Source organism: Manis javanica, chromosome 5 (genome assembly GCF_040802235.1).
Source record: "Manis javanica isolate MJ-LG chromosome 5, MJ_LKY, whole genome shotgun sequence".
Taxonomy (NCBI): Eukaryota; Metazoa; Chordata; class Mammalia; order Pholidota; family Manidae; genus Manis; species Manis javanica.
In genome coordinates this window covers 141,738,238-141,755,036 of record NC_133160.1, presented here as the reverse complement: position 1 = coordinate 141,755,036, position 16,799 = coordinate 141,738,238, and the positions used below count along the sequence as shown (strand labels likewise).

General features: G+C 36.8%; 1 protein-coding gene across 3 annotated transcripts in view; it reads right to left on the bottom strand.

The window, feature by feature from the left end:
* SMIM14 (small integral membrane protein 14) overlaps positions 1–16,799 on the bottom strand; it is an 87,100-nt gene that overhangs the window by 44,186 nt on the left and 26,115 nt on the right. For all 3 annotated transcript variants that reach the window (XM_073237726.1, XM_037002812.2, XM_037002814.2), the window contains one exon: positions 11,774–11,883. In XM_073237726.1, the coding sequence (XP_073093827.1) occupies positions 11,774–11,883 (110 nt within the window). The remainder of the gene's footprint in view (positions 1–11,773; positions 11,884–16,799) is intronic.

Sequence of the window (16,799 nt, the reverse complement as noted above, 5' to 3'; positions counted from 1 at the left end):
AAATGGACATTCTTTGTACTGCAGTCTTACCAGCCTTGAACTTTGAAACAGTTTGTAATGTATCATTTAAAACACTCCTATAACAGTCAGAGATAATCATTTGCTTTAAAGTGTATATTGCAGATAGACAATAAAATGAATGAAAATCAGATTTATATTCTTTGTACTGGTACAGCTTAGCAGTTAAGCACTCAAAACTTAAGTACTGATAAGACAATGATAAAGAATTTGAATTACTGTTTTTATCCACTTAGCCATAGAGGACAGACAAGTTTTTTCCATTTTCATAATTTTTACATGCTGATGAGAAAAAATTCTAACAATTTAGAAATCAAAGATGTAAGAAGAAAGTCTTATTAGAATTATTAAAAAGCTAAACTTAATAAAATGTTTTCTTTTCAAATCACATCATACTAGTAGTGCATTCAAAACATTAATTCCTCAGTGAAAAGTCTGTAATTATTAATTTTCAGAATAACCGTACTGCTTATAATGCCTTTGAAGTAGCTTAGAAAGTTTATTTTTAAGTTAATAATCTGAATAAGCAATTCATTCACAGTTTTTTTATTTTGTTATCATTAATCTACAATTACATGAAGAACATTATGTTTACTAGGGTGCCCCCTTTACCAAGTCCCCCACACAAACCCCATTACAGTCACTGTCCTTCAGCATAGTAAGATGTTATAGAATCACTACTTGTCTTCTCTGTGTTGCACAGCCCTCCCCATGCCCCCCTGCCACATTATACATGCTAATCGTAATACCCCCTTTCCTTGCCCCCACCCTTACCCATCCCTTCCCTCCCATCCTCCCCATTCCCTTTCCCTTTGGTAACTGTTAGTCCATTCTTGGGTTCTGTGAGTCTGCTGCTGTTTTGTTCCTTCAGTTTTTCTTTGTTCTTATACTCCATATATGAGTGAAATCATTTGGTATTTGTCTTTCTCTGCCTGGCTTATTTCATTGAGCATAATACTCTCTAGCTCCATCCATGTTGTTGCAAATGGTAGGATTTGTTTTCTTCTTATGGCTGAATAATATTCCATTGTGTATATGTACTACATCTTCTTTATCCATTCATCTACTGATGGACACTTAGGATGCTTCCATTTCTTGCCTATTGTAAATAGTGCTGCGATAAACATAGGTGTGCATCTGTCTTTTTCAAACTGGAGTGCTGCATTCTTAGGATAAATTCCTAAAAGTGGAACACCTGGGTCAAATGGTATTTCTGTTTTGAGCTTTTTGAGGAACTTCCATACTGCTTTCCATAGTGGTTGAACTAATTTACATTCCCACCAGCAGTGTAGGAGGGTCCCCCTTTCTCCACAATCTCGCCAACATTTGTTGTTGTTTGTCTTTTGGATGGTAGCCATCCTTACTGTTGTGAGGTGATATCTCACTGTGGTTTTAATTAGCATTTCTCTGATAACTAGCAATGTGGAGCATCTTTTCATGTGTCTGTTGGCCATCTGAATTTCTTCTTTGGAGAACTGTCTGTTCAGCACCTCTGCCCATTTTTTAATTGGATTATTTGCTTTTGTTTGTTGAGGTGCATGAGCTCTTTATATATTTTGGATGTCAATCCTTTATCGGATCTGTCATTTATGAATATATTCTCCCATACTGTAGGGTACCTTTTTGTTCTATTGATGGTGTCCTTTGCTGTACAGAAACTTTTCACCTTGATGTAGTCCTACTTGTTCATTTTGGCTTTTGTTTCCCTTGCCTGGGAGATATGTACATGAAGAAGTTACTCATGTTTATGTCCAAGAGATTTTTGCCTATGTTTTTTTCTAAGAGTTTTATGGTTTTGTGACTTACATTCAGATCTTTGATGAACTTGAATTTACTTTTGTGTATGGGGTTAGACAGTGATCCAGTTTCATTCTCTTACATGTAGCTGTCCAGTTTTGCCAGCACCATCTGTTGAAGAAACTGTCATTTCCCCATTGTATATCCATGGCTCCTTTATCATATATTAATTGACCACATATGTTTGGGTTAGTGTCTGTAGTTTCTGTTCTGTTCCACTGGTCTGTGGCTCTGTTCTTGTGGCAGTACCAAATTGTCTTGATTACTGTGGCTTTGTAGTAGAGCTTGAAGTTGGGGACCAAGATCCCCCCCAATTTATTCATTCTTCTCAGGATTGCTTTGGCTATTTGGGATGTTTGGTGTTTCCATATGAATATTTGAACTATTTGTTCCAGTTCATTGAAGAATGCTGTTGGTAATTTGATAGGGATTGCATCAAATCTGTATATTGCTTTGGGCAGGATGGCCAGTTTGACGATATTAATTCTTCCTAGCCAAGAGCATGGGATGAGTTTCCATTTGTTAGTGTCCTCTTTAATTTCTCTGTATAGCTTTCAGGGTATAGGTCTTTCACTTCCTTGGTTAGGTTTATTCCTAGGTATTTTATTCTTTTTCATGCAATTGTGAATGGAATTGTATTCCTGATTTCTCTTTCTATTGGTTCATTGTTAGTGTTTAGGAAAGCAACATATTTCTGTGTGTTAATTTCATATCCTGCAACTTTGCAGTATTCCTATATCAGTTCTAGTAGTTTCATAGTGGAGTCTTTAGGTTTTTTTATGTACAATATCATGTCATCTGCAAATAGTGAGTTTTACTACTTCTTTACCAGTCTGGATGTCTTTGTTTTGTCTGATTGCCGTGGCTAGGACTTCCAGTACTCTGTTAAATAACAGTGGGGAGAGGGGACATCCCTGTCTTGCTCCCAATCTCAGAGGAAAAGCTTTCAGCTTCTCGCTGTTCCGTATGATGTTAGCTGTGGGTTTATCATATATGGTCTTTATTATGTTGAGGTACTTGCCCTGTATACCCATTTTGCTGAGAGTTTTTATCATGAATGGATGTTGAATTTTGTTGAATGCTTTTTCAGCATCTATGGAGATGATCATGTGGTTTTTGTCCTTCTTTTTGTTTATGTCGTGGATGATGTTGGTGGATTTCGAATGTTGTACCATCCTTGCATCCCTGGGATGAATCCCCCACTATGTCATGGTGTATGATCCTTTCGATATATTTTTGAATTCGGTTTGCTAATATTTTTAGTATTTTTGCATCTACAATCATCAGGGATATTGGTCTGTAATTTTCTTTTTTGGTGGGGTCTTTGCCTGGTTTTGGTATTAGGGTGATGTTGGCTTCATAGAATGAGTTTGGGAGTATTCCCTCCTCTTCTGTGTTTTGGAAAACTTTACGGAGAATGGGTATTATATCTTCTCTGTATGTCTGATAAAATTCCAAGGTAAATCCATCTGGCCCGGGGGTTTTGTTCTTGGGTAGTTTTTTGATTACCACTTCAATTTCTTTGCTTGCAATTGGTTTGTTTAAATTTTGTGTTTCTTCCTTGGTCAGTCTTGGAAAGCTCTATTTTTCTAGGAAGTTATCCATTTCTTCTAGATTATCCAGCTTGTTAGCATGTAGGTTTTCATAGTATTCACTGATAATTCTTTGTATTTCTATGGGGTCCGTCGTGATTTTTCCTTTCTCATTTCTCATTTGTTTATGTTTATACAATGCTTTTTCTCTTAATAAGTCTGGCTAGAGGCTTATCTATTTTGTTTGTTTTCTCGAAGAACCAGCTCTTGGTTTCATTGATTTTTTCTATTGTTTTAGTCTTCTCAATTTTACTTATTTCTTCTCTGATCTTTATTATGTCCCTCCTTCTGCTGACTTTAGGCCTCATTTGTTCTTCTTTTTCCAGTTTCAATAATTGTGACGTTAGACTATTCATTTGGGATTGTTCTTCCTTCTTTACGTATGCCTGTATTGCTATATACTTTCCTCTTAAGACTGCTTTCACTGTGTCCCACAGAAGTTGGGGTTTTGTGTTGTTGTTGTCATCTGTTTCCATATATGGCATTGATCCATTGATTATTTAGGAGCATGTTGTTAAGCCTCCATGTGTTTGTGGGCCTTTTTGCTTTCTTTGTACAATTTATTTCTAGTTTTATACCTCTGTGGTCTGAGAAGTTGGTTGGTAGAATTTCAATCTTTTTGAATTTACTGAGGCTCTTTTTGTGGCCTAGTATGTGGTCTATTCTGGAGAATGTTCCATGTGCACTTGAGAAGAATGCGTATCCTGTTGCTTTTGGATGTAGAGTTCTATAGATGTCTATTAGGTCCATCTGTTCTAGTGTGTTGTTCAGTGCCTCTGTGTCCTTACTTATTTTCTGTCCAGTGAATCTATTCTTTGGAGTGAGTGGCATGTTGAAGTCTTGTAAAATGAATGCATTGCACTCTATTTCCTCCTTTAGTTCTGTTAGTATCTGTTTCACATATGCTGGTGCTCCTGTGTTGAATGCATATTTATTTATAAAGGTGATATCCTCTTGTTGGATTGAGCCCTTTATTATTATGTAATGTCCTTCTTTATCTCTTGTTACTTTCTTTATTTTGAAGTCTATTTCGTCTGATACTAGTATTGCAACACCTGTTTATTTCTCTCTGTTGTTTGCATGAAATATCTTTTTCCATGCCTTGACTTTTAGTCTGTGCATGTCTTTGGGTTTGAGGTGAGTCTCTTTTAAGCAGCATATGGATGGGTCTTGCTTTTTTATCCATTCTATTACTCTGTGTCTTTTGATTGGTGCATTCAGTCCATTTACATTTAGGGTGATTATTGAAAGATATGTACTTATTGCCATTGCAGGCTTTAAGTTTGTGGTTATCAAAGGTTCAAGGTTAGCTTCTTTAGTATCTTACTGTCTAACTTAAGTTGCTTATTGAGCTATTATAAATACTGTCTGGTGATTCTTTATTTCTCTCCCTTCTTATTCCTCCTCCTCCATTCTTTATATGTTGATTGTTTTATTCTGTGTTCTTTTGTGTTTCCTTTAACTGCTTTTGTGAGTTGTTGATTCTATTTTTTGCCTTTAGTTAGTATTTGGTTGGTCTGCTCTCTTTGCTGTGATTTTATTTTCTCTGGTGACATCTGTTTAGTCTTAGGAGTGCTTCCATCTAGAGCAGTCCCTCTAAAATACCCTGTGGAGGTGGTTTGTGGGAGGCAAATTCCCTCAACTTTTGCTTGTCTGGGAATTTTTTAATCCCTCCTTCATATTTAAATGATAATCATGCTGGATACAGTATTCTTGGTTCAAGGCCCTTTTGTTTCATTGCATTAAATATATCATGCCATTCTCTTCTGGCCTGTAAGGTTTCCGTTGAGAAGTCTGATGATAGCCTGTAGGTGACCTTTTTCCTCTCTCTAGATGCCTTTAAAACTCTGTCCTTGTCCTTGATCTTTGCCATTTTAATTATTATGTGTCTTGGTGTTGTCCTACTTGGGATCCTTCTGTTGGGAGTTCTGTGTACTTCTGTGGTCTGATCGGTTATTTCCTCCCCCATTTTGGGGAAGTTCTCAGCTAGTATTTCCTCAAAGACACTTTGTATCCCTTTTTCTCTCTCTTCTTCTGGTACCCCTATAACGCAGATATTGTTCCTTTTGGATTGGTCACACAGTTCTCTTAATATTGTTTCATTCCTGGAGATCCTTTATCTCTCTCTGCGTCAGCTTCTCTGTGTTCCTGTTCTCTGATTTCTATTCTATTAATGGCCTCTTGCACCTCATCCAGTCTGCTCCTAAGTCCTTCCAGAGATTGTTTCATTTCTCCTCTGTGTTGAATGCATATTGAATGCATATTGAATGCATAATGAATCTCCTTCTGGACTTCATCCCTTAGCTCTTGCATATTTTTCTGTGGCTCCATCAGTATGGTTATGACCCTTATTTTGAATTCTTTTTCAGGAAGATTGGTTAGGTCTATCTCCTTCTCAAGGGTTGACTCTGTGATTTTGGTCTGTATAAAATTCTTCTGCCTTTTCATGGCAATAGAGGTAGTTGTGGGGAGCTCGCGCGTGTGTCAGCTGGGAGAACGTCCCTTCTTGCTGGTTTGTAGCCTTCCTCTCCTGGGAGAACAGTGACCCTAGCGGCTTGTGCTGGGCAGCTGTATGCAGACAGGGTGTCTGATTCCTGCCCGCCCTCTGTGGAAGAAGCTCTGTCCAGTTGCTGTGGGCGTGGCCGCTGCTGCTATGGCAGAGTCGCACCGGAGGAGTACGAGTGGGAGGCTGTTTATCACAATGAGGGGCCTCCAAGCTGCACTGCTGCCCAGGGGATTGGGGCACCCGGAGTTCCCCAGGATTCCCAGTTACTGGGCTGACTGTGCCAGGCTGCTTCCGTCCAGCTGTGAGGCCCGTCCCTGTAAGATTTTCAAAGGGCACACGCTTTTCTTTTGTCCCATGTCTCTCTGGCAGCTTTCTCCTATCCCTCTACCCACCTTGATTGCAAATACAATGCTTTTGAAGGTGCATGAAGGACACTAACAGACAGCAGAACAGGATGTGGTACTGAAGGAACAGCACAAGGCTTAGGGCTAACCTGCTACCACTGAATGCCTCTGCCACATTGCAGGGTGCCAGCTGCGGGGACCCGCTCACAGGCCTTACTGTCCTGTTTCCCTAGTATCCAGCACCCCACACTCTGTGTGTCTGCGCTCCCACTGTGGATGGCTAGGGCTGGTTATTTAGCAGTCTTGGGCTCCCTCTCCCTCCCTGCTCTGACTCCTCTCCTCCCGCTGGGAGCTGGGGTGAGGGGCGCTCGGGTCCCGCTGGGCCGTGGCTTGTATCTTAACCCCTTCAAGAGGCACTGGGTTTTCGCAGGTGTAGATGTAGTCTGGCTGTTGTCCTGTGTCTTCTGGTCTCTCTTTTAGGAATAGTTGTATTTGTTGTATTTTCAAAAATATATATGGTTTTGGGAGGAGATTTCCACTGCTCTACTCATGCCGCCATCTTTGCTTCGCCCCTCCCTGGTTTTCCCATTCACATAGTTTTAAAATATAGTTTTAAAATGTAAAACTACAGTGAAGCGTCTCTCTGGCAGCTTTCCCCTATCCTTCTACCCACCTTGATTGCAAATACAATGCTTTTGAAGGTGCATGAAGGACACTAACAGGCAGCAGAACAGGATGTGGTACTGAAGGAACTGCACAAGGCTTAGGGCTAACCTGCTACTACTGAATGCCTCTGCCACTTGCTAGTCAGCTCCAACACCCAGGAAAGTGACTAAACCTCTCTGTACCTCAGTTTCTTCACTGGTAAAAGGAAAATCTGTATCAGAGGCTTCCTGTGGGCTTAAAATAGTGCCTAGACTTCCTTCAAACTCTCTCCAGTGTAACCATTGTTACAAGTCTGAGGTATATCCCTTGGAACCTTGTCTACACATTTATGAGCACATTATACTGACCTCCATACACATACACTCTCACACTGTAACCTGTTAAGGCATCTCTTGTCTATGGCTTTCATTACCATTCATCAGATACTTCCCAAACACATCTCTTGTATTTCCAATGGTTTTTTGCATTCTCTGTTGTTCAGGACATAAAGGTTCATATCTTTTTGATGGATTCTATCCTTTGGCATTATTATTCCTAAGTTCCACTTAATTGTTTTGGCTTTTAATTATATTTTGTCTGAGACTAAGAGTATCACATTCTTTTGGAACAGTTTTTCCCCACTCCTTTACCACTTGTCTATGACATTCTGTTTTTAGTGCCTGTCCCTTTGTAAACAGCATTTAAAAACTCCAATGATTTCATCTGCTTGTGGAATATAAATACAAAACAAAACAGAACGAATAAAACAGCAGTAGACTCACAGATATTGAGAAGTGACTGGTGGTTACCATGGGGGAATGTGGGGTGGGGGGGAAGGGGAAGTTGAGGGGGATAACAGGGCATAAAAATTCTCAATCATAATATAGGTTGGTCATGGGGATAGTAGTACAGCATGGAGAATATAGTCAATGAATCTGTAACATCTTCCTATGTTGACAGACTGTAGCTGTACTAGTGGGGGGGGATTTAGTAATACGGATAATTGTTGAACCAATGTGCTATACACTTGAAACTAATATAAGGCTGTATATCAATTATGTGTCAATTAAAAAAAACCTCCAATCTGTCTCTTTTAATAAGGGAATATAATCTACACACACATTTTACTTTATGCTTTCTATTAACTATGTCTCTCTTCTTTCTTCTTGCCTTCCTTCATTAGCTTATTTGGGTTTCCTTTTATTTTTTAACCCTAATTCTCTTCCTATTCAAAGGTTCTCAAATGTGTCAGTCTTAGGGCATCCTGGACATATGAGAGGTAGACCTTTGGTTGTTGTGATTGGCTTATACCCCACATGACTTTCAAATGTCTTGCCATACATTCACATAAGCGAAAAATCTGAGCCTATAATCTAAGACCATTTCAAAGAAAAAGTAGTTTTGGATGGGTTGACATTGAATTATCAAGGAATTTAATTTAGCATTTAAATCAAGGGAAAATTATAGTTTTGTCTACAAATATACAAAGAATTGTTCACCATTTCAGAAAATCATGTTGCTGGTGATATTCAAGACCAGCACATTATTTATAGCTGTAACACTCAAAAAGATTTTTTCATATTAAACACATCTAAGCACTTCATCTTGTCTTCTAATGTAGCTGTGCCCAACCATACTGTGGTCCTCTTATTTTCTTTAACTGCTTTCTTGTTTTTCTCTCCATATTTACTAAAGGAGGACTAGATTGGTGTAGTTAGGTTATATAAATGGCTTCCCTTATCAAGGAAGCATGCAGGAAAGCTAGAGAACACCTTAATGTTCAAATTATGTAGGGAAAGCTTCTTTCTAAGGCTTTAAAGTAATATTCCATTCCTGGACCAGGCACTCTTTCTTGTCCTTCTTACTTTACATCCACTATAGAAGTCTGGGGTTACCGTGACTTCTCTCTCAGTTCTTAACACCCAATTAGGAGTCCTCCCTATGAATATCTTCTTTTCTTAGAAAGCAGTAAGCTTGGATTTAGACTTGTAGCAAAGGCCACTGTCAGTCACTTTATATTCCACAGAGGGAAAAAGATGCACAACACACCCAGCTATGCAACAGATTCACACTTCTCTTTGTACTCACTCATTGGAGGTTTTTGCCTTCTCTTTTGTTGTTTTAATTATTACTGGTCATTCATGTACACATTTAGAGTTGAGCAGTTCTACAAGTTTGTTCAGATAAAAAAGGAGTTCCCCATCACTTCCTACATATTTACCCTCCAGAGGAAACCACTTCAACTTTCAGTTGATCATTTTAGTATTTACCTCCATGTCGTCATATATAAATATGCATTATGGTACTATTGATTTTTCAGCTTTCAGCAAAATCCATTCATTCACCAGGATTAAATCTGAAGAATTATCTCTCTTTCTTTTCCTGGACCCACCACACATGTCCACTCTTTCCATCTCTTAATAATAGTTATATCATAAATACGTTTAATTCAATAGTCAGTTTTAACATTACTTGACTATGTAAATGCTCTGCACAGTTGAGCCATGTTGTAAACTGTAATATTTTATACTATTTTCTGTGTTTCCTTAAAGTTAATATTCTTTTTTTTTTCCATTTACTTGGTTTTCTATGACTTTTGACAACTTATTCAGTCATGTAGGCCACAAGATGTCTAGACTCACCAGGTATTTTACCAATTCATCTTTCTGAAAAAGTCTGTCCTAGAGTCATGTAACACTGTCCTAACTAAATCAACTGTCTTGAGACCTGAATGTAAGTCATGAAACCATAAAACTCTTAGAAGACAACATAGGCAAAAATCTCCTGAATATAAGCATGAGCGACTTCTTGAACGCATCTCCTCGAGCAAGGGTAACAAAAACAAAAATGAACTCTTGGGACTACATCAAACTAAAGTTTCTATATATGTCAAAGAATACCACCAACAGAACAAAAAGGCATCCTACAGTATGGGAGAATATATTCGTAAATAACATATCTGACAACGGGTTAACATCCAAAATATATAATACCTAATACCCAAAAAGCAAATAACCCAATTAACAAATGGGCAGAGGATATGAAGAAACAGTTCTCCAAAGAAGAAATTCAGATGGCCAACAGACACATGAAAAGATGCTCCACATCACTAATCATCAGGGAAATGCAAATTAAAACCACAATGAGATATCACCTCAAACCAGTAAGGATGACCAGCATCGACAAGACTAAGAACAACAAATGTTGGCGAGGATGTGGAGAAAGAGGAACCCTCCTACACTGCTGGTGGTAATGTAAATTAGTTCAACTATTGTGGAAAGCAATATGGAGGTTCCTCAAAAAACTAAAAATAGAAATACCATTTGACCTGGGAATCCCACTCCTTGGAATTTACCCAAAGAATACAACTTCTCAGATTTGAAAAGACATATGCACCCCTATGTTTATTGCAGCACTTTTTACAATAACTAAGAAATGGAAGCAACCTAAGTGTCCATCAGTAGATGGCTTTCCTGACAATCTACTCAAGTAACAAAAAGTCTAAAGTCTTTACACTTTTGATCCTTTGAATATGACCTGTATTTTCCAAGAACAGTCAGAAGGCAAGAATTGTTAGAACAAGGTGAGCAAAGGGGAGAATAGAAATATACAGGATATCATATAAAGTAGGGTTCAGTTTTAGCCATCTCTAAAAGGGCAACAGACCTAATATAAAAAGCATGACACTAATTATAAAAACAAAAAATACTATACTAAGAAGTAAAAAGAAGTAGTGACCCTTATTAAAAACTGGTATCCTGGGAAATTTTAACACAGTTAAATCATAAATCCATTTTTTGTTCATAATATGACAGTAATTTGAGAATGTTTGCTTTATGTTGGACTGAATTTAGACAGAAATATCAGCTCTTTAAATTCATAAACAGTAAACATTTTGTAAATATTATCTATCTTTACATCAAGTTACCAGAGAAACAACATTCCCATTATTTCTATATCCAAAAGAGTCTGATTTAATTTATAAGTTCTTAGTTTACTGCTTTCTCTCTAAGACATTCTTAAGGATCATAAGTCCTGGTATATGCTGACACTAAAAGTAGTATCATTCACAAGGAACACACTTCCAATCACTATATACAGAAACTGAATTGGCAGAAAACCTGTTTATTAACTACCAAAATTCAAATATTTGAGCAAATGTACTTGCCTTTATTAACTGGCTTATGATAATATACCCCTATACAAGAGTATTCTAAAATAACAACAAAATGTTGTTATAATGTATAACATAATGAGCATAATGGTCAAATTTCTCCTTTGGTACATAGAAAGTATAAAATATAATACATAAAGATTCCTGTATTTAAGCTTATAGACTAGGAAAGTCTTAAAAACCCTACAATTCAAATCTCACTACAATCAATTCAATGAGACTATCTGAAGCCTGTTGTTCAGAAATTTGCCTCTGTCAAATTAATGATTTGGATTTGGAAATGCTTTAGAGATTTTTACTGTTATACTGTTGTTAGATTAGGATATGAACCATATCATAACAGGAACTATGACTTCAAAGTAGTTTATCAGGTAAACCAGCTTCACACAGCTTAAGACTATATATGTACATTAACACAGAACAGAAAAAGCTGTACACAGATGTGTACTTAACCATGATGGCAAGTTTCACCAACATAAACCTACCATAAAAAAAAAAAGCAACCTGTTTTTATCACTAATAAAAGAACTGCTGGCAAGAATTTTAACCATAATGACTTAAACTACTATGGAATTCCAATTATGAAATAATTTTTAGTGACCATCAGACAAAAATCTTCCAATAACCAACATTCTCAGAAAAACAGGATAGAGAGGGTAGAGTTCAGTTCTGAATAGGACTATTCTATTCATCTCACCAGATTGATCAACCTTCTCATCGCATGTTCATGAGAGCAAACACATTCACAGGGATCAAATCCACCTTCTGCCATGATTTCCCAGCTTGATTTATCTTGATTGCTTAAATCTAGAAGAAAGGAAGAAATATTTTAAGAACACTAATAAGAAAATAAAATTATACAGAAAAGAATACTACTCAAAATTACTCTATTGGAGCTATGAAAAATTCATATATAGATTCATAATAGTTCTCTTAAACTAAGTACAGTTCATATTTATTAATGACCTATATCCATGAACTTATTACTAATCTTACACAGATTATGAATGTATCATATGAATTATGAATCTATACAAATGGCCTTCTGCCATCAGATGGATTTCCTGCAAATCTGAATGTTTTCAGCTGTTCTATCCTGGTCCCACCTGTGAGACTGATGATGCTAGAGCCCCACTCTGCTTAATTATTTAATTCTTTCATTTGTTAGTTCCAGTACCACTATGGACTGAATGTTTGTGCCACCCACTAAAATTCACATCATTAAAAAGGAGACAGTAGGGCCAAAGTGGAGTTACTTGTGCTAAACTCCACATCAGCAAACCAAGACTAAATGTTCCTAATTGCAGTTTCAACTCCCCAGGAATGTTTAACCTTTGACCAGTCAATATAAAATTGGTCAGGACTAGTGAAATAATTCACCCAAAAGACTCCTTCCATTTTCCTTAGGAAGGTGACCTTGCCTAAAACAATGCATTCCTTGCTAATATGAGCTAGATATGAGATGCCTCTTGATTTATGAATCATTGAATAAAGCCAATTTGGTCTTTAAAATTACTCAGTTGAATTTTTGTTATTTAACAATATTGTTAAAGCCTTAACCCTCAATGTGGTGGTATTTAGAGAGGTAGGGTCCTGGGAGGTAATAAGGTCCTGAGAATGGAGCCCTTATGAATTAGTGCCCATAAAGAAACACAAGAGAGTTGCTCTCTCTCTCTAACATGTAAAGATACAGCAAGAAGGCATCCATCTACAAACCAGGAAGTGGGCCCTCACTCACACTAAATCTGCCAGCACCTTGATCACTGACCTCCCAGATTCCAGAACTGTGAGAAATAAATGTTGTTTAAACCACCCAGTCCATGTTATTTTGCTATAGAAGCCCACACTACTAAACAAATTTGCATTCTTTATCCGACCAAGAAAGTATTCTGAAAGAAAAAATGAGTTATCTAAAATGACAGTGACTCAGGATGATAGAGATGGCATGAATTAATATGACAATAGCTAGGAAATAGCTGGGAAGATAATGAAAAACAAGAGTAACAAGCGAGGCCAAGATTGAGTACTACTGACATTTAAGATAGAATAGACAGATCAATGGAACAATTCATATTAAAAGAACTTAGTTCATCATTCATTCAAGAAATATTTAGCACATGTGCTAGGCATAGTATTATAAAAGTGATAAAAAAAACTGATACACCTCTTCCCTAATGGTGTTCACATTCAAATGGTGGAGACAGACATTAATCCAAATTTTTTAAAATTATGAATACAAACTTGTAAAGGCTGTAAAAGATAAATGGACCAAAAGACTGAAAAGACAACCCACAGAATGAGAGAAACTGATTTGCAAATCATGTATCTAATAAGCATTTAATATCCAAAAAAATATAAAGAATCTAACTCATTAACAAAAACATGGCAATTTAAAATGGGCAAAGGATTTGAATGGACATTTCTCCAAAGATATAGAAAAGGCCACTAAGCGTATGAAAAATGCTCAATGTCATTAATCATTAGGGACATACAAATCAAAATCACAATGAGATACTACTCCATACCTATTAGAATGACTATAATCAAAACATGGAAATAAGTGATGTGGGGAAATTAGAACCCTGCCATATTGCTGGCAGGAACATAAAATGGCATAGACTCTGTGGAAAAGTTTGATGGTTCCTCAAAAAATTAAACATAGAATTATCAGTGACCTGGAAATTCCACTTCCAGGTATATACCATAAAGATTTGAAAACAGGGATTCAGACAGATAACTTATATGCTAAATGTTCATAACAGCATTATTCACAATAGCCAAAAGGTGGAAACAACCCACATGGCCATCAACTGATGAATGGAGAAACAAAATGTGGTATACATACACAAGAGAATATTATTCAGCCATAAAAAGGAAAGTTCTGTAATGGAACCTTGAAAACATTATGCAAAGTAAAAGAAATCAGACACAAAAGGATAAATATTGTATGATTCCATTTAGATGAACTATCTAAGATAGGCAAGTTCACACAGACAGAAAGTAGAATGATGGTTGCCAAGGACTGGGAAGGAGGGGAATGGGGAGTTACTGTTTAATGCATATAGAGTTTCTGCTTGGGGAGATAGAGTTTTGGAAACAGTGGTGACAGTTGCACATCATCATGAATGTAATTAATGCCACAAATTGTACACTTTACAATATGGTTAAAATGGCAAAATTTATGTTACATATATTTTACCAAAAAAAAAAAAATCATCCAGGACCAGGGGCTTGGGGAGGAAGAGGAGTGAGTGCTAACTGGGTACAGGCTTTCTTTTGGAGTGAATAAAACAGAATTGATTATGGTGATGGTCACACAACTCCATGAATATACTAAAAACTATTGCATATGTGTATATTAAATGGTGTATGGCATGGTGTGTGAAGTATATCTCAAGAAAGCTGTTATTTAAGAAAAAAAATAAATGGTGCCTAGAGGGCACATACAGGTTCTTAACTTACCTAAGAAGTGAAGGAAGATTTTACCCAAGAAGTTAACTCTGAGTTCAAAGTGTTAGGATGCACTGGAACATAACAGGACAAGGTGGTAGTAGAACATGTTGGAATCAGGGCAGATATCACTTCACACCAGTTAGGATGGCCAACATCCAAAAGACCAACAACAACAAATGCTGGTGAGGATGCAGAGAAAGGGGAACCCTCCTACACTACTGGTGGGAATGTAAATTAGTTCAACCATTGTGGAAAGCAATATAGAGGTTCCTCAAAAAACTAAAAATAGAAATACCATTTAAATCAGGAATTCCACTCCTAGGAATTTACCCTAAGAATGCAGGATCCCAGATTCAAAAAGACATATGCCACCCCTATGTTTATTGCAGCACTATTTACAATAGGCAAGAAATAGAAACAAGCTAAGTGTCCATCAGTAGATGAATAGATAAAGAAGATGTGGTACATACACACAATGGAATACTATTCAGCCATAAGAAGAAAACAAATCCTACCATTTGCAACAACATGAATGGAGCTAGAGGGTACTATGCTTAGTGAAATAAGCCAGGCGGAAAATGACAAGTACCAAATGATTTCCCTCATTTATGGAGTATAACAACGAAGCAAAACTGAAGGAACAAAACAGCAGCAGAATCAGACTCCAAAAAGGGACTAGTGATTACCAAAGGAGAAGGGTTGGGGAGGGTGGGTGGGTGGAGGAGGGAGAAGGGGATTAAGGGGCATTATGATTAGCACCCATAATGTAGGGACGTCATGGGGAAGGCATGCAGGGACTCTTTAGCATATCTTACTATGCTATGACTGAATGCAATGGGGTTTGGGGTGACTTGATGATATGGGTGAATGTAGTAATCACTATGTTGCTCATGTGAAACCTTCCTAAGATTGTATATCAATGATACCTCAAAAAAAAGACTGCATATCAATGATATCTTAATAAATAAAAATAAAATGAGGCCACACATAGAAATAGTTAACTAGAGCTATAAATTAGAACAAAATTTACACAAACTGACACATGATTTTACCAGAATTTAGACTGTGATAAAGGTGCCATTTTAAATCATGGACTATTTAATAAATGGTAGGATAATCATCTATTTTATTAAATAGAAATATGATGCACACATAAGGAAAAATATACATCAAGTGAAGTGGTTAGGTTTGGGAAGAGAATTTAATTTGGGGGACAAACTTTCATTTTGCCAGTTTTTAAATATTTCTTATAATGAATATGTACTCCTGTATTAAGACTTTTTATAGAAATAGAAAAAGATTAATTTAAAGAAGTTACAAATGTATAACTATAAAAAGACAACTATGATACACACAAAAGAGCGTAAATCCAAGAAACTATAAAAGGATCGAATGTTGACAGATAGTAATTGAACTAGTGGGGGTGAGGATTTAATAATATGGGTAACTGTTGAACCACTGTGTTGTATACCTAAAATATAAGACTGTATATCAACAATATTTTAATGAAAAAAGGAAAGAATGGTAATTTTGACAGCCAAAAATAATGCAAGTTTCTATAAACCAAAAGTATACCATAAAATTTAAAAAAAAGAACAAATCTGGAAAATCACAACACATATCAGGGTTAATTTCCTTAATTTATAGAGAACTCAGAAAAATCAATACGAAAATGGCAACCTAACAGAAAGATGAGCAAAGATCAAGTTCACAGGAAAATACAGTGACAATAAGCAAACACAAAATGGAAGAAGTACACATCAAAATACCACTTTCATTTATCAGAAGGTAGGTACAAATTAATTTATCTAGTTAACTTGGATATCCACATCCAAACAGGCATGCAAAATTTTTGTATAAGGATAGTCACTGCAATATTGTTTGTAAGAGCAAAAAAATGGTAACACAAAGTGTTTATCTGTGTGGTTCTAACTAAATAAATGATAGTACAAGGACATGAAATCCTGTACAGTTGTTGAAAAGAATGAGGCAGATTTCTATGTGATGCTTTGGGGAATATCCAAGATATACTGAAGTAAAATCAATTTGCAGAACAGTTAAGGCAAACCTACTTCCCATCTAACATCTTCTGAGTCTGTTTGCCTGAGCTACGGGGAGGGATTAGAAGAGGAAGTGGAGTTGCAGGCAACCTAAACTGGAGAGCCAGCTCTCTGGAAGGTAGGAAATACCAAATACACTGACTACTTCACATTTTTGTCTGAGGCTGCTCTGTGTCCACACCTTTTAAAAAAAAAATTGATTAGCCTTTA